We start from the raw sequence: 16,910 nt of genomic DNA on the forward strand, positions 1-16,910 counted from the left end.
AACATTTAAATAGCTTTGATCAGAAAATTTTTATTTTTTCTGGTTTATTAAAAAAAAAAAAAAAACAGAATATAATGACCACCTCAATTAAAACGTACAAAAACCCAAAGCCGATCTTTCCTAGCAAAAGCGCCGAACAAAAGCACATGCCTTGCCTTCTCCCCCACTTTCATCTTCCTCATAATTAATTTCGTCCTGTCCTTTCTTTTTTTCCCCCCTTAAATAATAATACATTAATCACACAACAAACATCTTAAATTTACCGTATAATTGATTTAGATATGACCAAATTTGATCTGAATGGATTAAAATTTCCAATTTTTGTGCACCATTGCCACCTTCCCCTTCCCCTATATGTACCGCGGATTCAGCTCTCCCAATCCCCTCTCTATCTCTCTCCTCTTCTCCATCTCCTTCAGTTCATCGCAGATTTTAGCTGACAACTAGGAAACTGCACTAATCACATTCTTCATACACACACTGAAAAGATCTGCACATTAATTACAATTTGAACTGTGACTTTGTACTCTGTTTTCTCAATGTCTCCCCTGTTTTTGGTACTCGGAGGAGCTTTTGCTTTGCTTCCACTGATCACAATTGCAAGCCATGACTACGGCGAAGCTCTTTCCAAGAGCATTCTCTTCTTTGAAGCTCAGAGGTCTGGTTACTTGCCCACCTCCCAAAGGGTGCAATGGAGGGGTAATTCTGGCCTCACCGACGGAAAACTCAATGGGGTATCACCCTTTTCTGCTTTCCTTTTCATTCCATACAAACAATCACAATCATTCATGTACGATGACGGTGGGTGCAGGTGGATCTGGTGGGAGGATACTATGACGCAGGGGACAATGTGAAGTTTGGACTGCCCATGGCTTTCACCATTACTATGATGTGTTGGAGCATAATTGAATACGGAGGGCAGATGGATGGCAGTGGAGAGCTTGGAAATGCAGTTGATGCTGTTAAGTGGGGCACTGATTATCTCATCAAAGCCCATCCCCAACCTTATGTCCTTTATGGGGAGGTAATTCCTTTTTTTTACTCAAATTAAGTTTGATCAAATTAAATTAATTTTAAAAATAATATAAGACGTTTGTCATATAATTAATCACTTTTCATAATTATGCATCAATCACACCCCGCCCACACCACTATTCTTGTTGGACTGCCTAATTGCTAATGGGGTTGGGGTGTGGCAATGTGTGTGAATTTCTGAATAATACTAGTGCCAATTTGAAGGTCCTACTCCATTTTGTTGCAATTTCAACCATAATTGTGGAGTATTAAATTTAAGATTGAAGATTTTAAATTATTTCATGTGAATCTGCGTTCAGTTATACCAATGACGAATTTACTATATTTATCACGTAATTGCCATATAATTTTTAAAATGTAATTGATCGAGTGTGGTCAAACTAATGCGAACAAATTTTTTTTATTCTATATATTCTAATTTAAATTGGATTTGATTAAATTTTAGATAATCAAATAACATTTGTATTTAGTGCATAATTCAAGAAAATTGTATCCGTATCATATAATTTGATCTGACCAGACATGATTTTGGATGTAATTTTCCTAATAACTTAATATTAACTTTCAACTAAATTTGTTGGTTATTTTTTAATTTTTGTGAGAAATCGAGTGTGCTTGGATCGGTAGTTACTAATTTTAAGAAATTGGTGTAGGTGGGAGATGGAAACACAGACCATTACTGCTGGCAAAGGCCGGAGGACATGACCACTTCCAGGGCTGCTTACAAGATTGATCCCACCCACCCGGGGTCCGATCTCGCCGCAGAGACTGCCGCCGCCATGGCCGCCGCCTCCATCGTCTTCCGCCGCTACAACCCCTCCTACTCGGCGGAGCTCCTCAAACATGCCTATCAGGTGAATGTTAGCCCTTCTTTTACGTATCTTCTCATCCAACACCTAATGTGCGCATTTTAGTGAGGAGTTGGTTGTCTGCAATTAAGTGAAACGGCCGCTATTATTAGGCAGTTCGGCGCATTATAGCAATGGGCTGGACATCCACGATCAAACTTACATAGACGCATATAGTACGCCTAGGAGGAGTCAGAGTCGGAGTATATTTTATGGGTGTGCATAATTTAAATTTTTATTATATTTATTTAATTAAATAAAAAATATAAATAATTCATCCAAACTACTAAATATATTAAATTTAAATGTGCTTGAATATGTAAAATATACCCAAATGATGATTATTCCTATGTAAAAAATAAGCGTATTTACGAATATTTTAATGACACATTTTCTTCCACCAATTTTAGTTATTATTAGGTTTTCATACTTAATAAATATCAGGATAAATTATATTGATATCTGTTGAAATTATGTCAAAATATACAAATATTTTTGCAAAATTACAAATTATATCTCCTAAGATTATCGTTGTAAATACCCTTTATTATAAAACAAAACTTACACAAACATCCCCTGAAAAATATTACACTAGCACTCATGAGAAGGTGTAACTGTAATTACAGGGGTCTAACATCAGGGGATGTTAATGAAATTTACCCTAAATATTATTATAGATGTATATATATATATACATATATATAAATAACTTATTCGAATTTATTATGAGAATATAAAAATTAATCAGATTAAATTTTAAGTAAATTATAACGAGTTCTTTTAAAATTTATCATAATTAAAAATAGTTATTTAATATTTAAAAAATGATAAATACATTTTAAAATTAGCTACGACTTAACAGATGTATTTATAATTATAAAAAAAAAAAAAAACAAGATGAATTTGAACTCAAGACAAGACAAGTATCTTGTGGTGGGGGTACAAAATGTCACCGTGTGTCACGGGGGCTGTCTGGCAGTTGGCACCGTACCGATCTGGTGAACTATCATAATCACAATAATCACACCAGCGATCCGTGCGATTGTTCTCCTTCTGCGGGGCATCTCACGTGGTGCTGCTGTACGCGCCGCACAAAATAACTCCTCTTCTAGTCATTGTCAAATTTACCCTTACCCTTGTCTCCTTTTGTTATGACTGACTGCACACTGACAAATCATTTCCTTTCGATTTTCAGCTCTTTGATTTTGCGGACAAGTACAGGGGCAAATACGACAGCAGCATCACCATTGCACAGAAGTACTACCGATCCGTTAGTGGATACGCCGTATGTGATTCCTACCCTTTTTTTACATTAATTCAGAATTTTCATTTTTTTATTTAATAGTTATAAATCATTAGTTTTTCCCGCTCGTGGTTTTTATTTTTAGAAACTTGTAATTACATGATTACATCAATATCTCTACGAATTTATCTATCATCGGATTAATCAATACATAGGTATTTTTAGTTGTGTTAGTGGGATTGAGTGACTATGTTGAACACAATGTCTTAATGAATTTTGGCGAAAAAACACTTTATGCTGGTTAAATTTCATTAATTAGGACAACTTTAACGGGTTTAATTTTTGAATTGGGCAGGATGAATTGTTGTGGGCAGCTGCATGGCTGTACAAGGCAACAAATGATGAGTACTACTTAGATTACCTGGGGAACAATGGTGATGCACTTGGAGGAACTGGTTGGGCAATGACTGAATTTGGTTGGGATGTCAAGTACCCTGGTGTTCAGACCATGGTTGCCAAGGTACTACATGCTTGTTCTTGCAACATATTCAAAATGGAAAATTTTCGAGATCTGTGAGATCGATCGTAACGTGGATTGCCAATTTTTATTACAAAATGATGTCGTATCTCGTATTTTTATCCATGTCATCAATATATGTATACACAGGAAACATATATTTTAAATGGGAATACAGATACATGAGAAAAGATAAAAAAGTTGGGAGTATTTAAAAATGTGCGGCGATGAGTTGGAATTCGATTACAGGCGAGTAAAATTCTGTTTGTAGGTTTGCAAGTTACTAATTGGTTGTTTGATGTGTTTGCAGTTCTTGATGGCTGGAAAAGGTGGTAAGTATGCAGCAGTGTTTGACAAGTACCAAGAGAAGGCTGAGTTTTTCATGTGTTCATGCCTTGGCAAGGGCAGCCTCAATGCTCAAAAGACTCCAGCAGGCCTCATTTTCCGGCAGCGGTGGAACAACATGCAGTTTGTTACTAGTGCTTCGTTTCTGGCGACCGTCTACTCTGATTATCTAACCTCTGCCGGCAAGTCCCTCAGCTGTGCCAACGGCAACTTCTCGCCGTCTGAGCTCCTCTCCTTTGCTAAGTCTCAGGTATATTGGTAAAGATATTAGATGTTAAATTATTCTCCTTTTTGACAATCCAAAATTGTTGGGAATCTTGCATAAAGATGGCTCATTCGTCTTTGCTTGGATTGCTAGGTGGACTACATTCTTGGAGACAACCCGCGAGCCACTAGTTACATGGTTGGATATGGCCATAATTACCCTCAACAAGTGCACCACAGAGCTTCCTCCATCGTGTCGTATAAGGTCAACCCATCGTTTGTTAGCTGCAGGGGAGGATATGCCACTTGGTTTAACAGAAAGGCAAGCGATCCCAATCTGCTTACCGGTGCTATTGTTGGTGGCCCTGATGCCTATGACAATTTTGCTGATCAAAGGGACAACTATGAGCAGACGGAGCCGGCTACCTATAACAACGCTCCACTTCTCGGCATACTGGCAAGATTACAAGGTGGTCACAGTGGCTACAATCAGCTCCTTCCAGGTTAGTTAAGTTTAACGTTTATGTTTTCGCCAATTTGATGATTTGCCTAACATCTGCCTGCAACAACGGTTGACGTTTCGTTGCTTGTTGATCTCAGTTGAACTACCTGCACTTAAACCAATTGCTATTGATCCAAAGCAAGCTACAAAGCCAGTGGTCAATCCGTCTCCAGGTTCCGTTCTGCTTCTCTGGCTCACTTTCAGCTAACTTTGTTCTCTTAGAATATTGAAACATTTTACAGAAGAGAAGGGAAGTAAAACACAACATATATTTTTGAAGTAGGTTTTTTGGGTCAGTCTCCACGCTCCAACATGATAGGGGGCTATATGCATCACTGTTTCATAAAGCTTAAAGAATTTGACACTAGAGCTTTGTGTTTGCAGCTTCTTCTACCAATTCAATTGCAATCAGCCAAAAGGTGACTGCTTCATGGGTTCACAATGGGGAAACTTACTACAGATACTCAACAACAATCACCAACATGTCTTCCAAGAACTTGAAGAATCTGAAGCTTTATATTTCGGAGCTCTATGGTCCTCTATGGGGCTTGACCAAGTCCGGTGACTCTTACATCTTCCCATCATGGATCACCTCATTGCCTTCCGGGAAAAGCATTGAGTTTGTGTATATCCACTCTGCCTCTCCGGCAGACGTCTCGGTTTCAAGCTACACTCTTGTATAGACAAGCAGTTGCATGCAACGCTTTTCGCCCTGTTTGTATCAAGAATTGTGCAGCCATACAATTTAACATCAAACTAGGAAGAAGAAAAGGGAGCGACGAGATGATTTGAAAAAGGGGCTCGTCCTCTTGCTTCGTTTGCGGTATAGACTGTTGCAGTGAGTGAGACAGAGAGTAAAATGAGTAATGAAGAGAAGTGAAGATGGTTGGTTCTCAATGGAATGTATTAGTCAGAGCAGGCTTGAGTTTCTCTTAGTGTTATCCTCTTCTGTATTTGATGTTGTAAAATTCAAAATACTTTAATATAGTTTGTGCAGTAATCATTTGTTTCTGAGCTTGTTTTTCATAGTTTCTTGATGCCTCTGATGTTGGTTTTTCATGGTTTTTGGTGCTTTTCAAATGTATTGGAGCTCAGTTAAAAACTATGATGGTTTAACATAACGTTATCCTAAGAGCAAATTACAGCTACTTCTCATAAAGTTTGGTATAATTATAAATACTTTCCATTGTTTGAATCTTAAGGTTTGGCATAATTACAAATACCCTGTTGTTGTTTTAAAAATTATCAATACACCCTGATTTTAACGGTCGTTTAAACAATTAGCCCAATCCATTAAATTTCCATCCATTTTTATGGCGAATTGACCAAAATGTCCTTGTGGATTAAAAATTATAATTTTATTTATTTTTTAATTTTTTTTTATGTACTAAGTAGATAATTTTTTTATAATTTTTAAAATTATTCATCCACCCCATTCGATTTTTTTATAAGTTTTTAATTTTTTTTTTAGAAAAATTAAAAAATACAGTAAGGGTAAAGTTGACAATTCCATTCCTCCATCCAAAGGTCGCATAATTTCATCAAACATCAGGAGGCTATTTATAATTTTTCAAACAACGAGGGGGTACTCATAATTATGCCAAACCTCATGGGAGGTTATTGTAATTTACCCAATTATAAATTCTCCTCTCAAATGGAGATGTGGACATTATTACTTTACCATTGCTGAAATTTTTAAAAAAAAGGTATTTAAAAAAATCTTGAGGTTGGTTAAAGTAAATAATTTATATAGAATATTAATTTATAAAAATATTTTATGAAGAGGCATTCACATTTGGAGAGAAAGGAATCTTAGAAGGTTCCTTATCAAATTGTTGATACAGAAATAGAAGAGATGTGACAAAGGATTCTTAGCGCAGAGGTTCCTTTTAGTGTACAGGCTTTAGTCTTTTATAGACTTTGGCGTATTCCATGGAAGCTAAACTCATTTAGTATATGAGTTGATTGGATGTAGTTCAAGGTGATTGTTCGACCTTAATACTTTTTTATTAATGCAAATTACCGATTATCTAAAAAAAATATTTTAGAAAATTAAAAAAAATATAAAATTATAATTTATATATAATTCAAAAGGACATTTGGTAATTCACACAAAAAATGGATGAAAACCTAATTAATTAAGGCTAACAGAATTAGCTCATCGTTAGACGTACGTTAAAATTAGGAGGTATTTGTATTTTTCAAACAATACAAAAATATTCACCAATTAGGTTGGGCTCCCGAATTGGTTTTGTTTGGGTTAAGAGTCAAACATACGTGGCAGTAACTGCAATTAAGCCATACAAAATACTACTACTAGTACTACTACTGTTGTTGTTATTGTCGCTGCTCTAATAATAATATAAAAAATTAAAACAAATAACAAAATTAAAGAAAAAAATGCATAAAACCCCCTGTGTTTTAAAATGTCTGCAAAAAAAAAAAAAAAACCCCTCATGTTATGAGGATAGGCTAAAATGCCCCTGTGTTTTGTAAAACTCAGCAACAAACACCCTTTCCGTTAGTAATTAACGGAAGGTGCATTACATGCGCCTTTTGTGCATGTGGGGGTATTTTGTAATTGGTTTTTACCTTTTTTTTAGGTATTTTTTACTAAAATATCATTTTTTATTTTTATTTTGTTTTTCTATTTTTTTATACTTTAAATTAAAATATTAAATTGTATTTAATTTATTTAATATTAAATATTAAATTAAATTATATTTAAATTCAAATAATTTTATAATTATTGATTATTAAATCTAAAATTATTTTTAATTAATTAAAATATATATTTAATTATAATAATTATTATTATAATTATTCATAATTAGCTAAAATATTTAATATTTATAATTATTTAAAATATTCTTAATTAACTAAAATATATTTTAATTAATATAATTAAAATTAATTAAAAATAAAATTTAAAAACAAAAAGAAAAATCTGAACAATTTCACCCCTCTTTCGCCGGAAACTACTTATTTCTATGTTTCCAGTGCCTTTCGGACGAGTTTCTAACGGTCAATGGTACCATTAGAATCCTATCTTTAAAACGAACATTTTCATACCTTCAATTTGAGTTTTCGTGAATTAGAGAGACTGGGCTCAAGCCACGACAGTCGAATATATTTGCCGTCGATCCGTCTCCGTCTGGTCGAATATCGGTCTCAAACCACCACCATCACACTAGTCTCTTCGAGTCGATTCTAACGAGATCGATCTCACTTAATTTGGTAAAAAATTTATAAAGATACAATTATTTTAATAAATTGTAGCAACCGCGACGAAATGGTGGTGGGGTGGTGGAGGGGGGGCAGCGCGGGGTAAGGTGGTGGGGTGGTTGGGGGGAGGGCAGCGGAGGATAAAGGGTGGGTTGGCTAGTTAGTTTTTTTTTTTTAATATGTATATATATAATCATATATATTTTTTAAAATTTTAAATTATTTATATATAATATAAATTAAATAATTTATTGAATTTAAACCTTTTAGTTTTTTAGAATCTAACGGTTGAGATTAATTGATTAGATCTAACAATCAATATTTGATCAAAGATGGTCCAACGATCATTAAAATAAAAAATAATATATATTAAGTAAGGGTATAACGGTCATTTTCTAAAAAATTTAACACTATTAGTTGGATTTAACGGAGAGGGGGAGATTGAGCTAAGTTTTACAAAACATAGGGGAACTTTTAGCCTATTCTAATAATAGAAAAGTTTCTTTTTACAAATTTTTTAAAATACAGTGGGGTTTTATGCATTTTGTTTCAAAATTAAACTATAAAAAAAGTTTAATAGATGAAACTATAATATATATAAAAAAAAATAGGTGCATAAAAAGAAAGAATGATAAATGTTTAAATAAAAATAAAAACTAAAAGTATTATATTAAGTAGAATCATCAAAATAAATATTAATTAAACTATGTACTTATTAGCACTAAACTATAATATATTAAAAAAATTAAATGGTAGTTTGGTAATTTGAGTAGAACTATACGAATTAATATTAAATAAAATATTTACCTATTAGCACTAAATGAATTTATTTTTTTTCTTATAAAAAATCTGAAAAAGAAGTAAAATAATTAAACTATAAAGTAAAAATTTAATATACAGATTGAACCGTAATATATAAAAACAAAATAGTTTATAAAAAAATGTAAAGGAGTAAACATTTAAATAGTAATAAAAACTAAATCATAGTTTAAGTAGAGTTATACAAATGAATGTATATCGATCAAAGGTAAATAAATTTATTTATCATTGTAGAAAATAAAATACAAAAAATATAAGATATGAAATAGAACAATAAAATTAAACTATAAAATAAAATTTTTAATGGATATATATAATTATAATAGATATCTATAAAAAAAAAAGAGGGTAAATATTTAAATAAAAATAAAAACTAAATATCAAATTAAGTAGAATCATAAAAATAAATATTAAATAAAATATGTAGCTATATAAATATTTAAACTATAACATAAAAAAAATAGTATATAAAAAATACAAAGGGATAAACATTTAAACAGAAAAAAAAAAACTAGTTGATAATTTGAGTAGAGTTATACAAATTAATAATTAAATGAAATATGTACCTATTAGCACTAAATGAATCTATTCTTTTTTATTACAAAACAGATAACAATCTGGAAAAGAAAACTATAAAAGAAAAAATATATTATAATAAATACAAAGAGGTAATTATTTAAACAGATAAAAATTAGATCATAGCTTGAGTAGAATTATACAAATAAATTTATTTATTTTTATAGTTTATAAAAGATACAAAAAAGTAAATACTTAAGTAGAAATAAAACCTAAATGATTCATTAAGTAGAAATATACAAATAAATTTAAAAACGAAATATGTATTTATTAAAATAAAATAAAAATTAAATAACAGATTAAGTAGAATTACATAAATAAGATTTAAAAATGAAATGTGTACTTATTAATACTAAATAAATTTATTTCTTCTTGTGGAACAAAATGAAGCGATCACAGAAATTAAAAAAATAGACATAAATAAGTTTTATAATTTAACTAAAAAAAAAGGATAGTGATTGTTAATTCAATAACTTTTATGCATCATGAAAAATAATATCATGCTAAAAGCAAAACATCAATTTAGCTATACGATATATATATATATATATATATATATATATGAGTTAGAGATAAATAAATATTAAAATTTAACAAACATAAATATATGAGTAAGAGATAGGATTTATTAATCCGAAACATAAAATCGTTCAGTTTCATACAATTCAGTAAACACTAATTTCACACCATGAATCGAAAAATCCTGTTCCAAATCAAGTTTGACCAAATCCGAACTAATCACATAGCAATTGTAATTACACTACATTCGCCATGTAATTGATTCAGTAAGCTCAAACTTAATCCGTATAAGAATTTTTCGACTTTTCTGTACATTGTTCATTCAACTCTTGAAACGTCAAAGGGATGGTCATGCAAGTCAAAAACACAAAACAGACTATATATATAGCTAGAGAGGTTCATTTGAGCTGCACAACAATGATGCTGATATTGTGTCTGCTCCCCTTAGCCATGGCCAAAACAGCTAACGCTGCTGCTGCTTCCGAGGCAGTACTACTTCCATCTGAAGACACCTTCCGGGACTCACCATTCACACAATATCTTTTGACAACTTCACATGCAGTCTTGTCCCCGACCACATCCCACAGGCTATTGGTTGCGATTATGAGGAAGTCGTCCGACTCCTCGGCTCGCTTCGTCACCGACACCTCAGGCTCCGTGATTATGCACTGTTTTCGGTATTCACCAGCTACACAGTTTGGACAAAACGATCCATGAAGTCAATATTTAATTGATGAAGTTGAGGCCACATGACCTTATGTGAGTATTGGTATTCACATGATATAATCGTAAGCGATTAACTCACAAAAAAATGAAGTAATGGTAATAAGTGACCTAAGGATCTTGAAGTTGTAGAGAGTGGAAGGAGATGGGAAGCATTCCAATTTATGGTCCTTCCATCACCAGCTCTCTTCTTTCCATCTGCTCTTTCACCCTATATTAATAAAACAAACACCCAAAAGCACTATATATATATATATGTGAGTAATTAATGAAGCTGGAAATTGAAGAAAAAAGAAGCAAATTCAATTAATATTTCATCTTCCAATCTACTTTTACTTCCTTTCACTTGTGATAAATGCAATGTCACTCATTGAATATTATTATATATACTATTTTTTGGCTTGTCAAATCAATTACATATATATTTTATTTATATAAATTAAATATTGTAAAGTAAAATTAGCTAGCATGAAAACAAAAATGACAAAATACGTCCCCAATGATTTTAAAATGAAACAATTTAATTATCTTCTTAGACAGGAAAGTGAACTATTCTATTTTAAAAATATAAAATAGTATTTTTTTTTTTATAATGCCGTATGTTTAAATTGCATTAAACCCCTTAATATATATAACTTGTGGGTGTGTTTAAATTGAAATATATTTCATCAAATTGAAATATAACTTGCAAGAAGGTCTCAATTAGTAGCCAATTAAAAGTGGTAAGGTTTAATTACAATATTTATGATCACAAAATTTAATTTTGTATAAATTTTAGTACATACGAGTTGAAATGAAATTAATATTACAATAATGGTAATATATTTATCTTGTAAATAATATACTTATCATATAATTTATATAGAGAGGAAAATAAATCATATATAAAGAAATACTTATATTATAATAATTGTTTGGGTTCAGTAATTTTATATATATATAACAGTTCACCTTAAGATCACTTGACAAGGTGACTGCCAATCCACCGCGGCACAGCACCGCCCTGGAATTCCCGAAGTTCACCACCACCACCTCCTCCTTCCCCACCACCACCACCATAGCCGTGAACCGCAGTACTGTGGCGGCGGAGCTTCTCTCTCTCTCCTCTACTTCATGCCAAAAATCCTCATCAACAGCACCACCCAAACAGTCGACCATCACTCTCCCCCAGTCAAAATCCCTCTCCACCGGCAGCTTCTTCGTCCTCTCTATATGCCTCTCCAAACACTTATGCAGCCTCTTGCCGCACGTTTCCGCTACCATAGTTCCGCCGTGGTCGTCGTAAACACCGAAGCAAGAGTACTTCCCGGCTAACCTCCCCGGCGGCACCACCGTGACCGCATTCTCCATTACTCTCCGGCGCCCCATGATCGATACGAACCCGTATTTCAAGGCGCCGGCGCTCTCCGAAGCCAGATCAGCCGGCCACGGGTGGGAGGAAGGTTTTCCAGAATGGATTTCATCATCAAGCTTGGAATCTGCCTCCGGCGACAAACTCACCGGCCTCCTCATTAGGGCAACTTCTAGCCTTCTCCGGCAACGTTTCTCCGTATCTTCAGTGGGTAAACCAATTGGATTACCGGAATCCATCATTGTTGGTGCAGGAGCCGTGGGTTTTCTGGGAAGGTACTGGTTTAAGCTTGGAGCGGTTGCCCACCCTGGGCTCGTGTATTATAAATTTCAGAAAATTAGTGTTGCAGCGTAAGTAATCGTCATTTAATAAAAAAAATTATATAATATAGATGATATTAAATTATTTCAGATTTTTTATTATAAAATTATGTTACCTCTCAAATACTATTAGTTAGTTATATGTTTAAAATTATAAAACATAAATAAATAAATATTTATTTTTATATATAGATATTTAGGTAATGCACATGAAAACGTATGTACATAATTAATGAAATCATATAAGCTAAAACAAATTAGAAAGTTAAAAAAAAATAATAATGTTAGTCATGTTTTAGCAGTTGTAGGTAGATTGAAAAGATAATCTGGATGAAATAACACTGTTTTCTTCCTAGTATTTCTTAATATTGCACAAATGTTTCTAGATAGTAAAAAATCTTACTACATGGTTCTAAATATTATTTTCTTTTGAGAATTAAGGGTTAATTAGTCTTGAGAGAATTATTATAATTTTCTCAATATATAATGCAAAAGCTGATTTATTTATTTATGGGATCATTACATTTAGGCTTAAAGGCAATTTTCGTCCTCTAATTTCATGCTATTCCTCGTTTTAGTCCCCTAAATTACTAGGTTTCTATTTTGGTCCCGTAAAACTGAAAAAATCTCAATTTTGGTACAAATTTGGTCGGAAAGTTGAGTCATTCGCCGGAAAAAATCACATGCCAGGCATGTGACTTTTTAAATTGGGACTTGCATTGTGATTGGCTGAAAATAAAAGGCTTAAAGACAATTTTCGTCCCCTAACTTCAGGCCATTCTCGTTTTATAATCCCCTAACTTCAGGCCATGTCTTCACCACATCATCTTTTTCTGCCAATCACAATGCAAGCCCCAATTTTGAAAGTCACATGTCTGGCATGTGACTTTTTCCGGTGAGTGACTCAACTTTCCGACCAAAATTGAGATTTTTTCAATTTTATGGGACCAAAATGAAACCCTAATAACTTAGGAGGTGAAAACGAGAATGGCCTAAAATTAGGGGACAACAATTGCCTTTAATCCTTACATTTACGCTCCCTGACCTGATCTGACCTGTGTGGTTTGTTTACACAAGTCGTCCCTGTTGTTTGCATAATTATATAAACCACTCATAATAGTTAAAAAAATATAGTAGTTTGTGTAATTATGCTGACTTTATTGGGGGTGTATGTGTAACTTTTCAAAAAATAGAGGTGTTTGTAAATAATGTTGAAGTTTTTTATAAACGTATGTGTCTAATTTTTCAAAAGATAAAGTCATTTTTATAAAAAAGACCATGCATTAGGGATTGTAATGTAATTATCCCTCTATTTATTGATAGTTTGAAGAGTTTGGAGCAATTATTAACGTGAGCTTCTTTTGCCGATGAGGTTGAACTCAATTGGGGAAGTTGAGATCCCATGATTAGAACGTAACTCAATCAACGTGTGTAATATTATTATATTTTAATAGTAATTATTGTTCTATTTTAACAGTTGTCAACAGTTGTTATACACATAAATTTGATATTGATAATTGTAATGAATGTAATGAAGAAATAATAATATGGTATTCCTGGATATTAATGTAGCACTGCCTACTCGCTACATCTAATTATCACTATTTCATCCTTTCTTTAATTAGAACTCATACTATAAGTAATTCTCTTTCAACCTGTAAAATAAATTCTAATTTATCAATATAATATATATCACAAAAGATAATAGATACCACCAAAAATTTATATTTACCCTTACTAGATGTCCTCATGCACATAACCTAAAGGAAAGTAGTACCACAATTTTAAACACAAACCCGATATAATATTAGAATGTTTAACAACCCAACAACCAAAAACTTCGCCTTCAGATATCATGGCTGACCCATCTAATTAAGGCGACGGTACAGCTCAAAGTCCAATGTGGCTAGTCAGTTTGACTGATTCCCTGAAAAGTACGTGGCAAGAAATACGCTACCTACTCAATAAGTATTGTTAACTAGTCTATATATATATACTCAGGCAGCAATTCACGTACATACAGTCACATCAACTAACAGTCATTCGTCATATAGCAACATCAGATATAAGCAGTAATACATACCCACGACGTAATATTTGACGTTATCGTTTATTAATTAAGGGCCCTACTTACTCTAATTGGAGTACATCAGTCAATGGTTTCGCCGGCCATCATCATCTCATCGTCATATCATATATAGCACAGGATACCCGTTGTATGTGATATCCCCACACTCTTTTACTCCAGCTGTGTAGCAATATCAGCACAGGACATCACAACAAACATGGTATCCCCACACCACCCCAGTGTGTAGCTAACAACACAGGATATTCCCCGCTACCCGGAATACCACGATACCCTACGTGCCATGGTACCTAGCTTAATTCATATATTTTTCATATCACATCATCATCAATTACATTTTCATAAACCATTGACTGTGTTCCCAACTAGGTAAGCATCATCTTTTATTTCAATTCACGGGGTCATCATTCTATTCTTTATAATAATTACTTCCTCAATAATAACTCCCAATTTGATTTCATACAACAATTAATTACAATCATCACATAATCATATCTCACATGTCCCTATATTATGATCACATAACACATAGTAATAATTTCACCGATGTTCAAGTAATCCAACAAATAATCCACAACTACTTATATAGGAACCAATACATAAAATCCACGTATATAAATATAAAGCCAACTTTACCATCAAATATAAGAAACAAATATATATATATATATAATACTAAACATATCAATATATATATAAATCCAACTAGCTATACTTACCTTAAATTCCAAGATGCTTCGATTTCACGAGGGACTGCTCAACCCTCTACTTTATCGTCACGTCCTATAATTTAATATTCTATATTCTTAAAGTCCAAACCCCCGTTTCATTTTATTTTAGATAACTACACTTTCTAAGCTTCTCAAACATATATTTAATTTACCAAACAATTCATAAGAATTCATTTAATCAAACTCCTTATAACTATTGTTTTTAATAATATCCATAAATTATATTACCATTGAAACCTCAACTTCCCTATTTAATAACATAATATTTCTTAAATATAACTTTTTGAGATGTTTCTATGAATTTTCTACCAATTTACCCTTGTTATATAATTTAATTAAGCAATAATACATAGAATTACATATTTGGTTAATCATTCTAATGGAATTATGTAAATTAGCTATAATAATAATTAAATCTAACAAATCTAATAATTTAATTAACCAACTATATTATTTTTATATCAAATGTGATATTTAATTCGACACTAATTTAAATAGCCAAAATCATAAAGTACCCCAATTAAATAGTATATCGCTCAATATAATCAACATTTAATAAACGGACTAATTAAATAATATAATTATATAAATAAATAAAAATTAAATTACAGTTTCCGTACCTCTATTTCTATTTTTTCCGCCAAGAGAATTGCAGTTTTTTCTACTTGTGTTGAATTGTGTGTTGTTCATTTGTGTGTGTAACAAGACTACAAAAGAAAAACAAAGGAAAAGGCGGTGGGATTAGTGGCCCCACCTCCCACTCTCAACTCTCTCTCTCTCCTCTCTTAGTATATATACATATATATATATATATAAATAATATATAAAGTATTATTATTATTATATATATTTAATTAAATTTTTTTTAAAATACCCATTACAAAGTATTATAAAAACATGGAGGGTAGGGGTGGTGGTGTGTAGAGAAATAGGATTGATAGAAACCGGTAGTGGTATATATGTGAGTGGGATTTGGATGGGAAGGGGAAGACGGTGGGCGGGGCGGTCGGATACATACTGTGAAACTAGCGCCTGTGCTGCGTGTGTTTTGGAGTGTCAGTTGGATAAGCAGAAGAAGACTTTAGATGAAGTTTGTGTTCCCACTCCAACTAAAGTATAAATAAATACTTGAGTTTGGTGCATTGCATCTGAGTTGGGTTGACAGCTGCAAGCACAAATATCATCAATACATGCCAAAACTACTTCCCTGCCTCCCACCGCAATCTAATCCCCATCCACTTTATTCTTTTTTTCTTTTTTTCATGTTGTGTATATCCATTACATTCAGCACACCTCACTTCCACTATTCTGATATATTTACATCAGATCACTGTATAAACTCATCTTCTGAAAATTGAGAATTTGATCATTTTTTCGACTACTTTTATTTCAAGAAAAGGTATTTTAAATGACATTTAAAATCCATGATATTTCACAAAATATAGTTTATGTAAATGAAATGGCCCAAATCAAAATAGCCTGAGCCCAAAAGTTTCATTCCAACGGCTAAAACTTTCACTGGGCCCATATCCCTTATTTGGGCCTCCTGACTCGCTTACCCAATCCAGCAAATTTGCCCCGTCTGTCGACCCTTTGAATATTTCTCTCTTCTCTCTCTCCCCTTATAACCCTAACCCTAATTTCCCAGCGTCCTCTGCTTCTCTGTCTAACCGTTTGAGTTTTCCCCCTTCACCTCTGGTTTTTTCTCCCCTCGTTTCTTTCTCTGATGTTAGCCACCGACCATTTAATGGTCAGCCTCTTTAAATGGTTGGTGCCGAAATGGTTTGACAGAGTATGAATTAGAAAGAAATAATCTTCTTCCCCCCTTTCTTCTTCATCTTACCTTGTTCTTCATGTTCTATACTT

The 16,910-nt window shown here is 32.8% G+C and overlaps 2 protein-coding genes across 2 annotated transcripts; one reads left to right on the forward strand and one right to left on the reverse strand.

Annotated features, from left to right (window-relative positions):
* Positions 1–262: 262 nt before the first annotated feature.
* On the forward strand, positions 263–5,708 carry LOC105159094 (endoglucanase 6). The gene is made up of 9 exons (XM_011076045.3): positions 263–734; positions 812–1,024; positions 1,689–1,889; positions 3,079–3,168; positions 3,482–3,646; positions 3,954–4,238; positions 4,347–4,695; positions 4,793–4,867; positions 5,079–5,708. Exons 1-9 carry the CDS (start codon positions 540–542, stop codon positions 5,375–5,377), a joined length of 1,872 nt encoding a protein of 623 aa, XP_011074347.2. The 5' UTR covers positions 263–539; the 3' UTR covers positions 5,378–5,708.
* Positions 5,709–9,920: 4,212 nt separating this feature from the next.
* Positions 9,921–15,778, reverse strand: LOC105159104 (protein phosphatase 2C 51). Its single transcript, XM_011076058.3, has 4 exons — positions 15,665–15,778; positions 11,508–12,214; positions 10,668–10,767; positions 9,921–10,521 (listed from the first exon to the last, which is right to left on the reverse strand). Exons 1-4 carry the CDS (start codon positions 15,732–15,734, stop codon positions 10,232–10,234), a joined length of 1,167 nt encoding a protein of 388 aa, XP_011074360.2. The 5' UTR covers positions 15,735–15,778; the 3' UTR covers positions 9,921–10,231.
* Positions 15,779–16,910: the final 1,132 nt, after the last annotated feature.

This window comes from Sesamum indicum, linkage group LG1 (assembly GCF_026168435.1).
Source record: "Sesamum indicum cultivar Baizhima isolate 11 linkage group LG1, ASM2616843v1, whole genome shotgun sequence".
Classification (NCBI taxonomy): domain Eukaryota; kingdom Viridiplantae; phylum Streptophyta; class Magnoliopsida; order Lamiales; family Pedaliaceae; genus Sesamum; species Sesamum indicum.

Coding starts and splice junctions, on each gene's coding strand:
- LOC105159094 (XM_011076045.3), top strand. CDS start 540: ATGTCTCCCCTGTTTTTGGTACTCGGAGGAGCTTTTGCTTTGCTTCCA. Junction 1,890..3,078: donor TCCTCAAACATGCCTATCAG/GTGAATGTTAGC, acceptor TTCGATTTTCAG/CTCTTTGATTTTGCGGACAA. Junction 4,696..4,792: donor CTACAATCAGCTCCTTCCAG/GTTAGTTAAGTT, acceptor TGTTGATCTCAG/TTGAACTACCTGCACTTAAA.
- LOC105159104 (XM_011076058.3), bottom strand. CDS start 15,734: ATGAACAACACACAATTCAACACAAGTAGAAAAAACTGCAATTCTCTT. Junction 12,215..15,664: donor CGGAAAAAATAGAAATAGAG/GTACGGAAACTG, acceptor ACACGAGCCCAG/GGTGGGCAACCGCTCCAAGC. Junction 10,768..11,507: donor CCTTGTCAAGTGATCTTAAG/GTGAACTGTTAT, acceptor TTATTAATATAG/GGTGAAAGAGCAGATGGAAA.